Source organism: Ochotona princeps, chromosome 5 (assembly GCF_030435755.1).
Source record: "Ochotona princeps isolate mOchPri1 chromosome 5, mOchPri1.hap1, whole genome shotgun sequence".
Lineage (NCBI taxonomy): Eukaryota > Metazoa > Chordata > Mammalia > Lagomorpha > Ochotonidae > Ochotona > Ochotona princeps.
In genome coordinates this window covers 75,725,776-75,745,568 of record NC_080836.1, presented here as the reverse complement: position 1 = coordinate 75,745,568, position 19,793 = coordinate 75,725,776, and the positions used below count along the sequence as shown (strand labels likewise).

Here is a 19,793-nt window from a genome sequence, read left to right as displayed (position 1 = left end):
GCTAAAATATTAATATTTTAATATTATTTTTAATATTTTAATAATATTATAGTATTATTTGTCACAACAGACCATAACATCAACTTTTGCCTCACTGCAAACAGCACTGACGCTGCTCTGCTAGATGCTATTGCCATTTCCCCTAACACAGGTGGAAAAGACCACGTACCTGAAGTAGCCAGTTGCTGAAAGGCTGATGCATTCATTAAAGGCAGCCTGGGCCTGTAAGGAAAAATCCCACACAATGTAATGAGGCTGTCCAAGCAGAGAACCCCACAGGTTCAACTTCAGCTTCACTGTCTGTTAAATGAGGCTGTAAGTTGGAGTCACTAGGACACACCAAGACTAATTCCTTCCAGCGTTCCCCTTCTCCATAGGCATCTGCAGTTCACTGCTTATATTAACAACTTCTGTTCAATGCATATGACCATACTAATAACAGATCAACTGTGGCAAGGTATGTCACACTTACAGACTGGGCTAAAGCAGTCAGTCAGGATCCTACTTATAAAGTAATCATTTATCATCTGGAACAACTTAGTTTATTAACTTGCGACATTTTAGGAAATGATGGCTGAATGGATGCTTAATATATTAATAGGGTAAATCCCTAGCAGTTTCAGATGAGGGGAGTAATTTTGCTAAATTGTACCATCTACACTAAGAGGTCTCCTGACTCTGCAGTGCACACAGTTGACTGCCATACAGTAAACAGGGGTGAAGTGCAAACCCCCAAGTCTCAGAAAGGAGATAAGTGCCACTGTCAGAGAAGAGGGGGTCAGTGACAGCACTTCCTGGTGCCAAATGGACTCTCCCCACTGCCTCTCAGCAGCTTTCTGGAATCAAGTTCCCATAGTCTTTCTATAGTCAAGCAGCACAGGGCAGAGGAAATAAATACACTCAGAAAGAAGGACTGAGTGCTCCCGTAAGTACAACTTAGAGAATGAGCCCTTCTTCTGGACAGCGGGAACCCCTGCTAAGTGACATTCCTGAAATACTGCTTCTTCAGTCCAATGAGTTCAATGCTGCAAAGACTAACATTCTCAAACAGTCAATTTCATGCATCGTTCCAGCTTCTATATCCATGTCATACACAACGCTGTATAACCTATCACTCTGAGACATTTGCTAGATGACCTCAGAACGTGTGTGTGTTCCTCCAACAGGGTGGAAGTAGATCAAAAGAAGCAGATGAGTATTCCCGCCCCATGGAAGGCCTACCTCTTGTTGAACATAGACCCAAAAGCTTGGTTTCTTATTTCTGAATGGCTTTTAAATTTTTTTTATTTTATGATTCTACTTTTCCTGCATTAAGAACAGTGGAAAGGAGAATAAATAGATTTATAGCTCTTATCCAGAAAACACGTAGAGTCCATGAGACAAAACATTAATTCCAGTCTAAAATAAGAGTGCAGGTGCAAGAGTTATCTTTTTCTCTAACAGAAAATTGTCCCAGATAGAAGAGCTTCTCCAGCATATTATGATAGGCTTCCACACGCTAACAAACAAGTTGTCTTTTGTTTGTCCTTACGCAACAACAGTACTTTGGGAAATGTCTTTTCCGCAATACTTAATTCCCATGTCTCTCCCCTCTTCCCACTTTTGTTCCAACACAAAGCACAGAGGCCTAGTATTTCTCACCCATTCCTTCCAAGTTCCTTTTGGATTCTTGCTGATGATGGGTTCCAGGCGTTTTAGAAGAGTTTCACAAGCATCCTAGAGATTATAGTTATTTTTTTGGTTACAATTATAATTACAATTTCAGGCAAATGTCAGTGTCAAAACAACATGATACATGCTGTTCCACAGCTTATCTAAGTAGTTCATGGGAATACAGGCAAGAGATCAAGCCCGTAAGAAAGCAACAACATGAAACACTCTGTGTGTGTGTGTGTGTGTGTGTGTGTCCGCATGTGCAGGTATAAAAGAAAAACTGTTGGCAAACAAGCTGCCACTGTTTTCAATCACAACTTGGTTAGATCTATTTCGTGCAAAGGTCACCTGGGCAGTGAGAAACCAGAATTAGGTAAGGGCAGTGAACTTGGTGAGGAGAGTCCATAGTCTTGCAGTGGCCCTGGCCAGAGATGGGAGTCTGACGCCACATGGGAGTGGAAAGATACAGAGACATTTTCAGGTAGAACTGTGGACTAGTGAGATGTGAGGAGCAGGAAGAAAATAGCACTGCCAGCCCAGATGAACGGGTTACTGGATGCTGTCCCACTGACTGAGCCCGAGCCTGGGTGCAGAATACCAGAGGATAAGTAACAGACTCTGGGAGGATGAGGGATTTGGAGGTCATTGCTGCGAGCCTGACCTTGACTGCCAGTCCATTGAGTTCGGCCGTCACAGAGCCTCCAGTGCAGTTAGTGTTGGGGACAGTTTCTGTGCTTGTTCCACGCAGGTGGATGTTTGACATCGGTATCTTTAGTTCACGGCTGACCACCTGGGTTTGAGCAGAGAGTTTTCTTTTCAAACACTTGAATTAGTTATAGCCTACGCAACACATGTGGGAAGCACTCATATGGCATAGACAAGGTGGCAGAACCATAAATTCCTCCAGCTACAGAAAGTTCATCTTTCCCAAAACCCTTTTATTAGTCTGGGCCCCAAGTCTTGAGCACAGCTTTTTCTTTGACTTTCTCATGTGTGCCAGGAATAGGAGGTAAGGCTCCAAGACAAGGTAGGAAATACTACTTAATTCATCTCCTTACGAACAGAAAATCAACACCTCTGAGTCATCTCCTACCACTTATACTCCACAAAATTCTAGCAAAGCCAACATTACTGATGAAAGGAGATGCCCAGCTCCTATTCCCATTTCCAGATATGCTCCAGGAAAAGAAAAATCTCTGAAGAGAGAACAAGTGGACAAGTGCCTTGGAAAAGCAGCCCCAGGAATGCTTAGGTCACAGCAACAGGAGGTGGCACTGTGGCAGAATACGATTGTGAGGGCTTGGCTGGCTGCTTTGTTCTTCGTTTATTTTTTAGAACATCAAACCTATATTGTCAACCTTGCTTAATCCAAAATTCCCTCTTTCCTACTAGCAAGGTGGCTTAATAGAATTTGTTCACAGCTTCTTTAAGAACGCAAGAACACAGAATCCACATCACCTCTCCGTCTAAAGATCATACGTGCAGACTGTGTAGACTTACATCAAGGGAAAACACTGAAGCCCATTCCCATCCCCATGTGGCTAAAGGTATGACCAGATAATTTTCAAGTGACTGCAAGTTGTGACATAGCTTATACATAACAGCTCTATAATCAGAAGACTGTAAATGAACTAATGAGACACTTTGATTCACCTTGAAAATGGTCAATAACCATGATATTCAATATTGGTTAGGAGTATATCAGATGGGTATATTTTGGGAAACAATTTCATAATACATGTCTAATAAAAATAATCCAATCCCGTAACCCAGTAATTCTACTCCAGAGAACCTAAACAAAAAATCACTGATAGGATCACAGGTTACTATGCAAAAATATTCACTGAAATGCTCAACAGTGAGGAGATGGTTAAATAAATAATATCCATATGCAAGGACTAAAATTCATGTTTGTTTAGAAGTCTTAACTGTAGGGGGAAACATTAACTCTACATAGGATGGAACAGAAACTTCATAAAAAAGGGACAGAAAATCATATAAAAGCATGTTAGTGATGTTTTTAAAAATATAAAAAGATAGAAAGACCCCCAAAGCTAACTGGTAGAATTGTGTAAAGTTCTTAAAATACTCTTCAGACTCCTCAAAGTTTTTGATTATTGATTACATTATTATAATTAGTAAAGTATCCAATCAGCTTAAAATTAAACTAAATGAGCCCAAAGAAAAATTGAAATTTGGCTAAGAGGTAGCATATGTAATTTATATCGTTGATTGTTCAGAATTTTAGTAAAAGCAAAAAATAATGCAACACATCAGAATTATACAGCTTTTTATTCCTCACAATCAGAAAGTCGATTCAGTTACTAATATACTCAAAGGAAAGCAGCACAGAAATAAACAACTTTCTTTTGCAATGAAACAGCCTGAGACTCGTGTCCCCATTCTTTCAGATATTAGGTTACAAAGTTGGCTTCTTTACCCAGGATCAGCTGTCAAGGCTGACATCTCCTGTCTCTTACAATGGAAATTTCAAATTTATAGTATCTCTCTCATGAACATCTCAACAAGCTCACCCCCAACACAATCCAGTCATTTGGATTCTTACCTGGATTAGTCTAGTGTGGATGCCCTGCCCCACTTCAATCCCACCATGAGTGATCAGGACAGAACCATCTAGATAAATGTGAACCAGGGCAGCAGCCTAAGCAGAAAAGACAAAATCGGTTCTTGTGAGTGTTTTTGGCTGATATTATCACATATCATGATAGTTCCGATTCGCCTTGGAAATGACCCTGCTCTCCAACCCCAGCCCCTGCCAAACATAGACAGGGAAGCTTTTCCTGCTGCTCTGAGAGCCCTGGGCAGAATCGGTTCAGAACAGGGCAGGCACTACTTTGTGATCATCCCCACCAGGAGCTGAACTTGCCCCCCAGGGGGTGGGGCACAGGACTACGTTCCTTGCACTGCTGGAACACACTCAGACTACGAAAGCAATCCTGGTATCCTGCTCTGCCCGAGGCAGTAGTGACATATTAGGGTTCCTTTCACAAGGGACCTTTATTTTAGAATGTAAAGTGAAGCACAGTTAGGTTGGAAAGGCAGGGGACAACTGTCTGTTGAGAAGTAGACATGAAGGATTAATCCGATGGCTCAACTGGCTAAGTCTCTCACTTCAAACCACTGGAATCCCATTCGGGCGCCAGTTCGTGTTCTCCACGTGCTGTGCCACCTCGCATCCAGCTTCCTGTTTGTGGCCTGGGAAAACAATGGAGGATGGCCCAAAATCTTGGGACACTGCACCCCTTGTGGGAGACCCAGAAGAAGCTTCTGAATCCTGGCATCGGATCAGCTCATTTCCAGCTATTGCAACCACATGGGGAGTAAACCAGCAGATGGAAGATCTTTGTTTCTCCTACCCTCTCTAAACTTGCCTTTCCAATAAAAATAAATGAATCTTAAAAAAAAAAAAAAAAAAAAAAAAAACCAAGGAGACGTGAAAATCTAGGTAAGATGAGCTGGCTAGCACTTAATAAGCAATATGAGCTACACTCAGCCTATTAGCATCTTGGACCAGAACCATAGAGCTCTGGACTTCACAGAGGACTTGAAAGGACTTCTGTCCAATTACACAGTCCCCACATGGATTCAGCAGCAAACCAAGGTGCTCACACAGTGGAAGGTTCCTGGAATGAAGAGCATCAGGGCTCCAAGTGGCATGTGGTCTGCCATTCACAAGAAGCTGTCTTCTGGCTAGTCAGTCTGTGCTAAGGAGCTGAGACACAGCCCAGGGGAATACAGATAACAGGGATGGCTTCTCCACTTCAGGGTAACAGCAGTACTAACTGCAGCCCAGGGTTTTAGAGAAAATGCTTCTGTGTGGTTACATCATGGGCCCTGGAAGCCTGCAAGGCATCCCTGGCAGCTGTCCAGCTGAAAAGTGCCAGCCTCAGAGATGTGTTGAGTCGGCCAGCAGGCACGTCAAACTCAGCCACCTAATTTTTTTAATGTCGAAGTGTTTATACAGAGTTGTACACTAACCTAGGATTCATAAATGAAAGATCTTCAGCAAATCCTAGTAAGAAACAAATTTCTACTCTGCAAACTAAAATCTGACCAAGTGTTAATTGCTCAGCTAGATCATTTGTAAGCATCCCCAGTCATGAGTAAAAGTCAGTGGACCAGCCTGTCAAACATCGCATTAATGCAGAGAGAGCACTGGGTTCCTGGGTCATTGTTCTGCCTGGCAAAGGACTGTGAACCACGTCTCTTTATTGGTATCCAAGGGTTTACATTACCCCAATAGACCATGATCAAAAGTCTATACAGGGCTGGCACTATCACATGGTAGGTTAAGCCTCTGCCTGTGGTATCGGCAACCCACATGGGTGCTGATTTGGTCCCTGCTGCTCTACTTCCAATCAAACTCCCTGCTAATGTTCCTAGTAAAGCAGTGAAGGATGGCCCAAGTCTTTGGGCCCCTGCACCCATCTGGGAGACCCGAAGGAAGCTCCCAGCTCCAGCACTCAGACAGGCCCAGGTCTGGGCGCCTTGCTCTGGACTGGACCAGTTCTGGCTGTGGTGGCCCTTTGGGGAGTGAACCAGTAGATGAAAGCTAAATCTCTCCCTCAGTCTCTTCTCTGTGAATCTACTTCCAAATAAAATAAATAAATAAATAAAGAGTGTCTATTCTTTCAATTCAGATATTTTTTGGTCGTGAAAACAAGCTTCATTTATCTGACCAGCAGATGTTGATTAGCAAAATGGAAACATCAAGGTACCCTTTTGTTTGAGGAGAAACACAAACATGCACAGCCAAAGGGAAGGCAAATCTGAGAATGATTTTTTTTCCCCCACATTTTGAAAGACAGGGAGAAAAGGAAACATGGAAATATCTTCGTCCCCATGGTTCACTCACCAAATGGCCACAACAGATGAGGGACTGGGCCAGGCCTCAACCAGGAACCTGAAATGCAATCTGAGTCTCCAAGTGGGTGACAGGAACTCAAATACCTGAGTCATCATCTCCTGCCTCTCAGGGAACACATTAGTGGGAAGGTGGACCAGGAACACACAAAGGACTTGAATCCAGACACTCCATATGGGATGCTGGTGTCCCACCTGGTACCTTAATTGCTGTGCCAAATACCTCCCCCTGAAACTCTGAATCTTGAGCCATTGTAGCTGTGCACAAGACCCTGGGTAGCGGCAGCAGAGCCTGTTTCACTCTCTACTGACACACGATTCATGGAAACATTATTTTGTGTTCTTAGCCATTTGTTCTCAAAATAATACAACTAACTAGGTTATCCTCTACCCAAAGTCCTGGAGCTGTGCACAGATGGTGGGTGGTGTCAGCTATGAAACTCACTGCTGGGCTCCACAACAGGGCTCTTCATTGTACTCTGCTGGAGTATGAACCCCTCCCCACTAAAGGATGTCCTGAGGCATCCCTTGCAATACAACACAGTATCTCATACATAGTAGATGTTCAAGAAATGTCTGTCTGATATGTGAATCTGCAATAGAAGAGCACTTGTCTGTCTCTTGGGTTTGTAGATTGGATTTGACCTTCAATCTGCAGAGCGCAGGTGTAATTGGTAGCTGGACTTAGCGCATGGTGATTGAGCTACAATTACAGTGGATTGCGTGATTCCTACGCTGTGCAGCCCTGCTGGCAACAGCATTCTGCCTGCATGTCTAGGGCAGCGTTTTTACCAGAGAGCACAGAGTAATTTGTTCCATGTGGTGATGCAATCTCCTTGAGCCATTTACAATGTCAAATTTGGTTCAGTTAAGTGGCACCACCGGGTGGCTCATTGTTAGCACCACAAAAGATAATTCCACAAAAGCTTCATCTACAAAATCGCCACAATTGGAGCACTGGAACAGATGGTTCTCCAACATAAATAGAGGACTCAGTGGGTGAAATTTCAATCTTCAAGTAACAACTGCTGGCACCGGTGAAAAGTTAGCTTTAATCCCACATGTTTCCAAAATGTCTCAGCCATTCAAACAGCTTAAATTCTACTCTGCCAGGTGCTGTGGTAAGGCATGGGAAACAGAGAGGTAAATACTGTCTGTGCCCTTCAGGGTTCATATCCAGCCATTAAGTACATAACAGGCTAGGCATGTTTGACCCCTTTAGTGGTTAGGTAAGGGGTACCTGTGGGTCTGGGAGCAATGTGGAACTATTGTAGTCACATGGAATCTGAAGCCAGGCACCACTGAAGTCAGATCCTTGTCCTGCCACTTAACAGATGCCCTTGGGCCAGAGAAGGAATCTCTAAGGGCTTCTGTTTCCCCTTCTTTCGTACAGGGACACTCATACTTCCCCAACAAAGATGCAGGTGTTTGAATCACGTGGGAGATTACAAATCCACAGAGAGGCACCAAATCACCATTGCTGACACCCTCCTCTATATGTCTTGTTTCAGATTACAGTCTTTCCACACAAGCCTTCTCAGAAGCAGCTTGATCCATCCCCAACTCATTCAAGTATCTCCAGTGCAGAAGCTCCCTGGTGGGGCTTCCAGCAGCCTTTGAGAAGGAACGGGCATTGCTGGCTATTCTGGAGTTTGTCCCTGCTGAGCAAATTCCACATCAGTTCCCAGCAGAAGGAGGTCTGGGGACCCAGCTCAGGATACATCAGAAAGCCCACATTTGGGAGCTGTTTCAACATGGGCCATTTCCCCAGCTCTGCTGCTACTGACTGTGGGACTTTAGGCAGGTTTTTTCTACTCAGCCTCAGTTTTCTAAATGTTAAAATGATGATACAAACAAGCAAACTAAAAATCTATAGGTTGTTCTGAAGGTCTAATAAGATCAAATCTAAAGGATTTGTAACATACTGGATGCTCCGCAGCATTATTTCTACTTATCTTTTGAGAAAGCATTGAGGAGGCAAATAGGCCAGAATCACAGGATGAAGGCAGCGTGTCTGCACCCACAGCCTGCACTGCAGGGTTTCCAGAAGATTCATAACAATGGAGAATATTTTGGGAGTCAGATGGCCCTGCCTGACCCTTTGGCAATAGTCAGTTTACCCCAAAATGGAGATTCACTGCTCACAAACTATCTTCCTCTCCCTTTCTTTTAATTAATCATATTTTTGTGTGTGTGTTAAAAACAAAAACCTTTGTTTTTTGTTGTGTAAGGGGCATAAGGCAGTCTTGTGTGTAATGGGGTCTTTGAAATTTTCACGGAAATGCATTTTATAAAAACTATACATGGATTATGATTTTTTTTCACCCAAACTAATTTTTAAAATTCCACTGCCATGAACTTCTTGAAACACCCTCATACCTAAGGTAGCATAGGTCAGTCCTTCACCAGTTATTAAGATTAAGTTTCGGGCCCAGCGGCGTGGCCTAGCGGCTAAAGTCCTCGCCTTGAACGTGCCAGGATCCCATCTGGGCGCCGGTTCTAATTCCGGCAGCTCCACTTCCCATCCAGCTCCCTGCTTGTGGCCTGGGAAAGCAGTCGAGGACGGCCCAATGCTTTGGGACCCTGCATGCATGTGGGAGACCCGGAAGAGGTTCCTGGTTCCTGGCTTCGGACCGGCACAGAACCGGCCATTGCGCTCACTTGGGGAGTGAATCATCAGAAGGAAGATCTTCCTCTCTGTCTCTCCTCTTCTCTATATATCTGACTTTGTAATAAAAATAAATAAATCTTTAAAAAAAAAAAGATTAAGTTTCATGAGGGATAAAGAGGTAAGAACAGCAAGTGGGTTTAGCAGCCACGCAAGGGGATTTATTTTGTCAATTAAAGAAATTAAACTGTGAGAGCAGGTTCCCAGACCTCTCCATTCACATTCCCACTGCGTCTGCAAAACTCACCTGGCCATAGATAATCGAGCCAAGACCCACAGGATACTTGAGTGGGATGATGGCCAGCCCTCTCTTCTTCCAGTAATTCTCTGCATTGAACTTCTCCACAGCCACTTTCCTCAGGGAGTAAGAAGACTTGGTCATACATTCATTCCAAGCCTGGATCAGTTTCTTGGCATTAATCTCTTGCTTATAGGGTGTTTCATCAATTTCCTTGTACAAGTTTATTGTTCGGACCTGTGAAAGAAGAAATTAAAGGCAAGAGGAAAACTCCAGCAGATCTAGTATCATCCAACCCTATGTCCTCCTGTCTGTCCACTCTAAGTGAGAGCACTCAACATGTCTTCCCACCATTCCACTCCAGGGTCTAGAAATGGAAGAGATGCCAGGGAGAGAGGAGGCCCTGGTAATTTAAAAAAGTGGGGGGCTGAGACATAAGGAACTGAATGAGAACCAGTTTAACAACTGTAATGCAAACTTTATGGCAACTAGTTGAGATGTTAGGGTCAAAGGTTTAATAGAACCTGTTAGTAGCGGTTATTTCCCCCTAGTCAATGGGAACTCATCACAGGATTCTCAGATAAGAATCCAGTGCACACTCCTCAGAACGCTCTGCCTCCAGGGTGACTGAGGAGTAGTCCCTACAAGACAAGGACCACTGAACTTTAGAGCTCTTGGGGCAAATCATCCAACTCCCACCCCCATCTCAAATTCCCCACCTGAATGATCCCCCACGAGCCCTCTTACTTGGAAATTTCACGTCTTTTATACATCAGCCTGATTAAGTGTTACCTTCTCAGGGGACAAGCCACATTTGGCTGCGACGTCTGCGATGCAGGACTCAATGATCAGCCCCGCCTGGGGAAAGCCAAAGCCACGAAGAGCTGTGTTGGAGGGAAGATTGGTTTTGCACACCCTGCCCCGGCAGCGCACGTTGGGGAGCTTGTATGCATTTTCCATTTTCAGAAGTCCCATTTCTATCACCTGCAGGAACCAAGAATTGATTATCTAAGATCCTCAAACCCTCTGTACCCGTGTTACATTCCTGAGGCCTGGACCAGAACCCAGCCAGAAGTGGCAGCTCCTCTTCACAGAGAACATGCAAAAATACATCCATGCCCCAAACAAAAACATACTACTATCAAATGCTTTTGAAAGATATGAACACATTCTCTTTTGAAATCATTATTTAAAATTTTCATATTTTGGAGCAAATGCTTTTTTACAGGTTTCAAATGTTTCCCAAAGCCCTTGAAACATTCAATCTGAGTCTATAGAATGTAATCAATGCAATATTTGGGAAACTTTATTTAACACATTGAAACTCAACAAAAAGTAATCCTGATCCCAGCCCTGGCCCTTCATCCCCACCTTCTACAGGTATGTGCCAAGGCCTGGGGACAGTTCCAGCTGTTAAGATTCAGAGCGGGGCCCACTGACATCTCCTGGGTAGAAGCTGAGGATGGTGCTCAACATCCTTTCTTGCACAGGACAGCCCCTGCAATAGTTATCCAAGTTCAAAATGCCAACAGGGCCAAAACTCAGAGAACTCGGTTTGGCATCTGAGTGTGGTGAGAGTTCTACATAGGGGAAGCTTGAAGGTAACATGGACTCAGGCATAGCCAGGATCACTGGGCTCATTCATGGGTACCAGGAAGTAATACTTGGCTATCCCTGAAATGGCGATCTCCTTGTTTTTCTAATTAAATGTTCTTCTACTATTGAACATTGTCTGAATTGGGCGATTCTACATAATGCTGTTTGCAGAACACGAACCTGCTTTTTAAAAACACTTACAAGTAATGACTCATCCAGGGTGCAGCCTGCATTGCCATAATGTTCCATGTCCAAGGCCATGATCCTGCCGTCGTTCATGAACCCAACCTGGGGGAAGAGAACTGATCTTTGATACTAGTCTTGGGAGCCATGCCTTTTAAAGTTTGCTTTGTTGCCTGTGAACCCTCCACTAGATTTGGCAGTGATTCTTTGAACAAATGACTGGGCAAACCATGTAACCTCTCTCGCTATCTGTGAAACAGAAATAAGTCATAAAATGCATGGAAAATTTCAGATAAGTGTTCTAAATGTAAATCATTGCCACTGTGATTATAAATACTATTAATATTACTTCCTGTCCTCCACATACTATTGTTCATGAGAAAACACTATCTCTCACAGTTTTCATCACCACCATAATGGCAATAGTTTCCATTACCATCATCCAGCAAACATCCATGTGAGAGAAGGACATTTCTACTTCATTGTCTTTTTGTCATTTTCTTCCAGATACAGCCTCACTATCTCCCTCCATACTGACTCTTTCTTCCAACTTGTCTCTTCTACCAAGAAACCTTGAAGCCATGTTTGTGATTTTATTCTCCATTCTTCTCATCAGATTTTTTTTTAAATTTGTGTATTTTTTTTTTTCCTTCCTGCATCTGGGGGGAGGGGAAAGGTAAGGGGAGAAGCCACACCCACCAGATTTTCCTATCAAATTCTACCCTATTTCACATTCTAGTGGCTCATTTATTCCATGTCTTATAAATCAAAGTTTACATCAGCTGCTGACTGCTGACCCACCTGCTTCATGCTCTCTCCTTACCTGCTTCCTTGCCTTACCCCTTCCTTGCCTGCTGCCCTCTGCAGCAAGTCCCATGGAGGACTCTGACTCCTTAGGGTGGAGCCAACCAGGGTAAAAGTCTGTGTTTGCACTATCCTCCATGTCCATACATGGCTAATGAGCACTTGAAATGCAGCTAATGCAGCTGTGGAAATGAATTTTAATTTTATCCAATGTAGTTTCATTGAACGGGAATGTAAATAGGCATATGTCCTACTGCTACTGCACTGGACAGTGCAGTCTGAGGAGATGGTAGGGGAAATTGCTGAAAAACAAAACAAAACAAAAACAAAAAACCTCAAGTCTCTGCAGAGTGTGGGGAGCAGAGCTCTAGCCCTGGCTGATGACACTGTGCTGTTACTTGGGCAGAAATGACACAGCCAGGGTCTAAGTTCCCAAGAGGTTTGAGGTGTTCATTAAACAGTTGGCCCAATGTGACAAGTACAATTGTTTCTTATAAAGTAAAAGAATAATTATTTTTACTATACAAATTTTTCCCGGATGCAGTTTTATAAAAGTATCTTTCATATGCTGAAAAGTGAGGGACTCATTCACAAATAACTGTAATTTTACAAAGCACTATTGTTCAAGGAATTATTCTATTTTTACTTCTTCCGCATGCGAGAATAAGTATGGCTGTCAGATCTGCTTTCACAAAAGTATATGTTCATGTTTTCCAACTAATCACTCGACAGCAGCCACAGGTACCAGTCGGTGCTTTTCTTAAACTGACATCTGGGCACAAAGTGGATCAGCCAGGAATTCAGCAGTCAGCACAAGGATGGAAAGTTCCACAGAAGCACCACTGTTGTTTTGCTCACTGTGAACCCCGATGGAGATGACCAGCGTCGATGGAATGTTATTTCCATAAAGTAAATCATCCCCACCCCTTCCTCTTGGACTCACTTTGTACTTTCCCAGGTAAGGATGACGGCCTCCAGTAATTAACATGTCTTCTCCTCGTTCCAGAACACAACGGACTGCATGACCATGTCTACCAGGGAGAAAAAGCCCCAAAAAAGTAAATTTTCTTACCACCTGTAGTCCCTAGGGCTTGTGTAACTCCCAGTACGAGCCTCAGTGATGTTTGCAGGCATCACAAACCACCGGAATCACTCACACACCCAGCCCCTGCCAACCTCAGGCATATGGTGCCTGTCCTCTCTTAGGTCAGGGCCAAAATCTGGCATTTGCTACGTGGCAGATGGAGGTTTGTGGGTGCCAGTGGCTCCACGGTACCGCTTTTGGATATTTCCCACTGTGATGTAACATCAGCTACAGGTAACTGGTCCCAGGCCTATGTCTTAAGATTGGTTATTAGTGTAAGAACTCAAGTGGGAGCTGACTTCTTGATGGGAAACATCTGGAATCAAAGTCGTTTTGGTTCTTAAGACAAGGATCTACCATATGTTATTTGAGAAAGTAATTAAATCTTCTAGACAGGCCTGCCCCAAAGATAATTTCCTATGTTTTCCTTAATTTTCCTAATGTTTCAAGAGCCTCAAAGCAAAACAACAGTGAAAAATAAATGAAGGCATAAGCAATGCAAAGTTCCCCCCTAAATCAATAGAATCTGTCACTCCATCATCTATGTAACTACTTATACATCTATAGATATATATGGTCCAAAAGATTCTATACAGAATCCTCTATGAATACAGGTGTACTCAGCAGGTGCTAAGAACAAGCAGTTCCATGCTCACTCAGGCATTGCTTTTTTTTTTAAGATTTGTTTTATTTTTATTAGAAAGTCATATATACAGAGAGTAGGAGAGACAGAAAGGAAGATCTTCCATCTGTTGATTCAATCACCAAGTGGCCACAATGGCTGGAGCTAAGCCAATCCAAAGCCAGGATCCCAGAGCCTCTTTTGACTCTCCCTCATGGATGCAGGGTTCCAAGGCTTTGGGCCATCCTCCACTGCTTTCCCAGGCCACAAGCAGGGAGTTGGATGGGAAGCGGGGCTGCCAGGATTAAAACCGGTGCCCACGTGGGATCCTACTGTGTTCAAGGTGAGGATTTTGGCTGATAGGCTATTGCACTGGGCCCAGGCCTTGTTTTTAACTACTTCTCAGATTTTATGTTTGTACTATGGGTTTCATTCTTTTTAGGAATTGAATTGGCTTTTCCACTGCATACATTTACAGGACAAAGAAGATATGTGTAAATGATGTGCAATTTTAAAATCATCTTGGCTCAAATTCTCCATTAAGCCTTCTAATGAGAATTTTCTGTCTGACTTCATTTTATTTTTAATATATTTAGCAGATTTTCCCCCACTTACTTGTTGGCAGCAAATGCAGCAATGGCAGCCAAAATACCGGATTTAAACGTCTTCCCACCAAATGACCCACCAACGCGTTTGACATGACACATGACCTTATTAATTTGGAGCTTCAAGGTTGTGGCAACTATGTCCTGTGAATGATAACACTTCTCATTGATCTGATCCATCTTCAACAAGGACCTGAGTGTGACTATCTATCATTGTCATATTCATGACCATAACAAAAAGAAATTGTTCTCTAAAATAGGGGCATGATAACCAGTATGTGTTTTTATTCCATAACGTTAAACATGACACATGGTTTATGTAACTATCATAAATAACAGTGCAATATCCAATAAGCCTGGCATGCATTTCCAACTGATCCCAAAGCTATTGGCTACACTTAGATTGCCAAAACTATTATTTATATCAAATAGTCCTTTAAGTAACAGTGGAAATTTTTAGTGATACTTTTGTGTGTTCTCCCCATGAATCAAACTGAGAATATTCTTTCCACTCTAGTTCTCAGGGCTATACTTCCTGTAGAAGTGAGGTTCTATGGCCTTCCAGGCCTCCCTCAGCTTGGGCCCCTGCTCCTGTCTCCACGGAAGAAGGTGCATACCTCACCTCTCAATTGGATTACTACCAACATTGACCCAGTGGTCTCCCCCTGGAAACAGGCTCCATTCTTCTTTGCCATATTGCTCTTAGAGATCATTTAGTCCTAACAACTGGGTTTTATGGATGGAGGGCCTTCGGTGATGAAATCAGGGACCCAGTGTCACAGAGCGTCTGGGATGGCACTCCTCTAAGAAAGTCGCACCTTCTATAAGACCCCATTGTCTACATCCTCACATTCTTATTCCTCTGATAACAACAGATGCCGCTTATGACCTACTAAGATTCCTTTACTCTGCTTCTTTTACTTTGACCCTGATGTTTGAATACAACCTCCCCTAAACATACCCCTAATTTGAGCTTGGGCAGTCATATGTCACCCCTCCCTTTATACATGCATGTTGCCTGGGAAATGGGACACAGACAACAAATACTTGCAGAAGACATTAAGTGACCGAATAAATGAGTGGCATTTGATTTGCTGTGGAATTGTCTAAAAATGGCCTATCTCTTCTACCATTTAGGCAAATTTCACTGTAACTATAAATCCAAACATAAGACTTTCCTATGAAACTTGCTGGGTGAATCCCATTCCACCATAAACTCTCTCCTTTCCCTGAGTTCCTCTGCCCAGGTAGATTTTGCTGAGGCTGATGTAGCAGCTGGCTTTACCTTTGCCAATGCTGTGTTGTAACATCTTCAGCTGTATTAGGCATGATGTACTGTTTTCTTTTATGTTACTAACAGAGCCAAGAGCACAGCAAAAGAGATTGACCGATTACTTGATTGGTTTTAAAGCTACAGATTTCCAACAAAAAGGCTGCTATGTCAATAACACAACTTTGAAAGCTCTGAAACTGTATGGAAATCAATATGCTCATTTAGTGCTCAATATTTCCTCAGTTTCTACAGAAATGATGCTTTCCTCTCTAATTGCCCTTGGTAAATTTTGTTGGTAGAAACCATTAACCATGCAATAATAGCTTTGCAGTACCTGTACAAGTTTGGGAAATTGTGTAGATACATAGACATCCATTTCTTGATCCTCTCCTTTGGGAATGACAAGCGCACTATGGGTTTCCATATAAAAATGTTCCTGGCCTCCCATATGTATTTCACCTGTTATGAAAAAAACACACATTAAGCCAGAGAAGCACTCAGAAGCAATGGGCAGTGTATTTCTGCTGCCTCTCCATCATGCAGAAATTCTTTGATGGTATTTCTGCTGGGTAAGATGCGAGGCTGCACAGTGAAGACCCACAAACAACTGCAGGAAGTTTTTGGTACACCTGCAAGACTGGAAGTAGAGCTTTGTGGGGAGGGAGGATTCTGCTGTGTCTGCCAAAATGCTAAATAATATAGCCCCAAGGAAAGGTAAGTAACTTTTTAGAGTCAGAATATTTTGTCCCTGAGATGTTCTGTTTAGGATAAGATGAAATGGGTGCATTTATTTCTATTCTTCCTGTTAAATGCTGAGAGCAACCCCAAACATCATATGGTAAACAACACAAGGGATGTCAACACGGGCTTACAAACTGGAGTCATTCTTGTTAGACACAAGAAAAATAGTATCAGGAGGCCATGAGGAAAACACTTAGGTCATATAAGCCCCTTCACAAACTGTCTCTCAAGCCCAACCCCAAACCTCAAGGGCCTGATGGTAATGCTAAGAATTCAAATCTTATCCGCCCATAGCTGACTCGCACTAATCAAAACTTGCCAGCTCCAGTAACACATTGCCAGGGCAGCTAACTTTCTTTCCAAACAACTTGCATAACCTCTGCTTTCCCCAGCAAAGTCCAACTTTTTGTTTTGTCTGATACCCTGGAGTCCACCCTGCTCTGTGTGTATACCCATATGGCTATTCTACCTCCTGTACATTATTCCCAAGTAAACCCTGTTCTTAGAGATTCGTCTTTCTGTATTTTTATTTCCAGTTGACAAAAGACTCTGAAAGATGGAGAAGAGAAGGCTGACCAACTAGGGATTTCAGGTGAATTCTAGGGGTCTTGTAATAGTCATTCCTTGTCTTTTACCTGCAAGAAGTCTGCAGGTCCAAATCACCTACAGGCAAAATCAGAAAAAAAAAAAAAAAAAAAAAAAAAGCACCAAAAGTCTACCCACTTCTTTCTCTAGCCAAAGGATCCAGAGAGGAGAAGATTCAGATGACACAGATCTTTTAGACAATAAGCACTACCCTCAGCTGAACCCCACAAGAAACACTGCAGCCCAGCCGTGCCTGCAAAGGCTGAATGGGGAGCTATATCTCCAAGTCTCAGGCTGAAATGAGGGTCCTAGCCCCTTTGTACAGCGGGGCCAGTGGAGGCCACATAGGAACCTACACCCTGCACCTGGCAATCTCCCCACCAAGTACCGGGTCAAAGCAGCCATAATTAGAGAAAAGAGAAGATTTCAGTGAGATTCAGGGTCTCATAACATAATATACGAAACTTTCAGCGTACAATTTGAAAAAAAAAATCGCCCATCATACCAAGATGCAGGAAGATCTCAAGGTCCTGACGAGAAGAAACAAGAGATGCCAATGCCAACTAACACAGACGCTGGCGTTTTAAAGCAGCCATCGTAAAAAGACTTCACGGAATGATTATGTAAAGACACTTGACACAAATGAAAGTTAGTGATGCATAGAAAGACCAAGCACAATTTTAGAACCATTCCAGCTGAGAAGCAGAGAACAGAACACATTGCGGCCAGCATCATGTCAGATAGAAGGCAGAACCTTTCACATTTCAAAATGCACCCAGTAATGGTGACTTGCAAACCGTTCGAAGCACTTACTCAGAGTTCTATTTTATACAGAGCTACTTCCTGTGTCATCTGAGATCTGAGTAAAGAAACAGTGCAGAGGAACAACGAGACCCCACTGCACGTATAAACCATAAACATTAGGATTTCAAGAACCCAGATCTTAATTTCAACATAAGCTTTCATCCAAGCCTGAAAACCCATGTTGAGGCTCCAGTTGACAGTTTAGAGTGTCATTATATTTTATGTCTGTTGGCTTAGAATTTATCTTGTTAAATATTCACTTTATTTGGGACCAGTGCGTTAGCTCCACTGACTAATCCTGTGCCTGCAAGGGCCAGAATCTCATATGGCAGCAGGTTCATGTCCCAGCTGCTCCTCTTCCCATCCAGCTTTCTGCTTGTAGCCTAGTAAAGCAGTAGAGGCTGGCTAAAGCCCTTAGGACCTGCGTTGGAGATCCAAAAGAAGCTCCTGGCTCCTGTCTTTGGATTGGCTCAGCTCTGACTGTTGTGGCTATTTGGAGAATGAGTCAACGGCAGATGGAAGGTCTTTCTCTCTGCCTCCCCTTTTCTCGGTAAATCTGCCTTTCCATTCAAAATAAATGAATCTTAAAAAAAAAAAAACCTTTATTTAAAAATAAAGAGCTGAAAAACAACAGTGGATGGAACTGTTACCGCTTAAACTGGCAAAGTAGGCAGAGGGTTAGAGCCCTGCGCTACTGTACCACCCACCCCTGGGGCCCCCACCCACCGTGCCCTCCAAACCTTAGGGTACTGATCTCCGCTCACCATATCAGAAAACAGTTTGATCCAATAACCCTTGTAGTGAAATGTTATCCCATCATGGATTTAGGAGTGATTTCTCCAGGGAAATTTACATTTTAATAAGAGATCCTTAGAAACCAAAAAATCACCAAAAATATCTATCAGCCAGCATTGTGATATATTAGTTAAAGTTGCTGTTTGTGATGCTGGCAACATAAACAAGCACTGGTTCAAGTCCTGGCTGCTCCACTTCCAATCCAGCTCCCTGCTCGTGCACCTGAGAAAGCAGGAAGCAGTGGCCGATGTGCCTGTCCCCTGCCATCCACATGGGAGACCTGGAAAAAGCTGTTTCCATCTGGCAGCTTCAGTGTGGCCCAGCCCTGATCACTGTGGCCATGTGGGGAGTGAGCCAGTGCTAAAAGATCTCTCTCATTCTCTGTTTGTCCCATCTCTCCAACTCTGGCATCTCTTGCAAGTCCTGCCTCAGAGATCCTTGGCTACTCCCCAGTGTGAGGCCCAGCCCCGCTGGCAGGGCTTTGAAGAGGAAAATGAAAAGCAGGATCCTGTAGAGAAAGACCACAGACTCCAGCTCAGGGAGGTCAAAGGCCTCTCTGGCCTCAGTGGGTTCATATGTAAATTCTGGTATTAAACAATTCGTGGTGCAAAGACTTCAAAATTATCTGGCACTCAAGTATATTGCACAGTGGGCCAAACAAACAACGTCTCACCTTCCAGGAACACCTTGTGAGGCCTGATGTGGTGTTGGGCATATTTTGTCTTTGAAGTATTTCTTTCATGGAACACCTATTTTCCTAAGCAGCAGATAAAGTACTGCTCTGATACTGTTAAGGATTATGACCCCAGTCATTGCTCATGAAAATTGACTAATTAAAAATTCTTAATCCAAGTAACAGTGGCAGGGGAGTATAAAATCAGGCTTAAATTAGTGATTCATGAGGACAGAGACTGAAGAATAGGATAAATGTCCTTAAAAGACTCCAATGTCACTTCCACACTCAGCAATAGGGGCTGTGGGGAGGCAGTAACAAGTGAAAATTTAAGCAGCAGATAGATTAAACAGGCTATCTAAATGAATCAGTTAATAAAGACAGATGTCAAGAGAAAAATGCTTAACTGAATTCTCACCCAAAAACTTGATCTGGCAAGAACCAGCCATTAGGCTGATGAGCAGATGCATAAGCCAGAGACTCGATGCTCCAGACATAACCTCTCCTTCTGCATGCTCAAATCAACTCACACTTCCAACCTTATCCACATTTTACCAACCCAAAGCATCACCTGGAAGACCCTTT

General features: G+C 43.2%; 1 protein-coding gene across 1 annotated transcript in view; it reads right to left on the bottom strand.

Moving 5' to 3' along the window:
• The window catches only part of AOX1 (aldehyde oxidase 1), a 64,849-nt gene that overhangs the window by 6,873 nt on the left and 38,183 nt on the right, over positions 1-19,793 (bottom strand). The window contains 10 exon segments of the mRNA NM_001279815.1: positions 170-222; positions 1,642-1,716; positions 2,315-2,443; positions 4,220-4,315; positions 9,453-9,680; positions 10,236-10,427; positions 11,241-11,327; positions 12,970-13,057; positions 14,348-14,481; positions 15,945-16,069. Of these exon segments, the coding sequence (NP_001266744.1) occupies positions 170-222; positions 1,642-1,716; positions 2,315-2,443; positions 4,220-4,315; positions 9,453-9,680; positions 10,236-10,427; positions 11,241-11,327; positions 12,970-13,057; positions 14,348-14,481; positions 15,945-16,069 (1,207 nt within the window).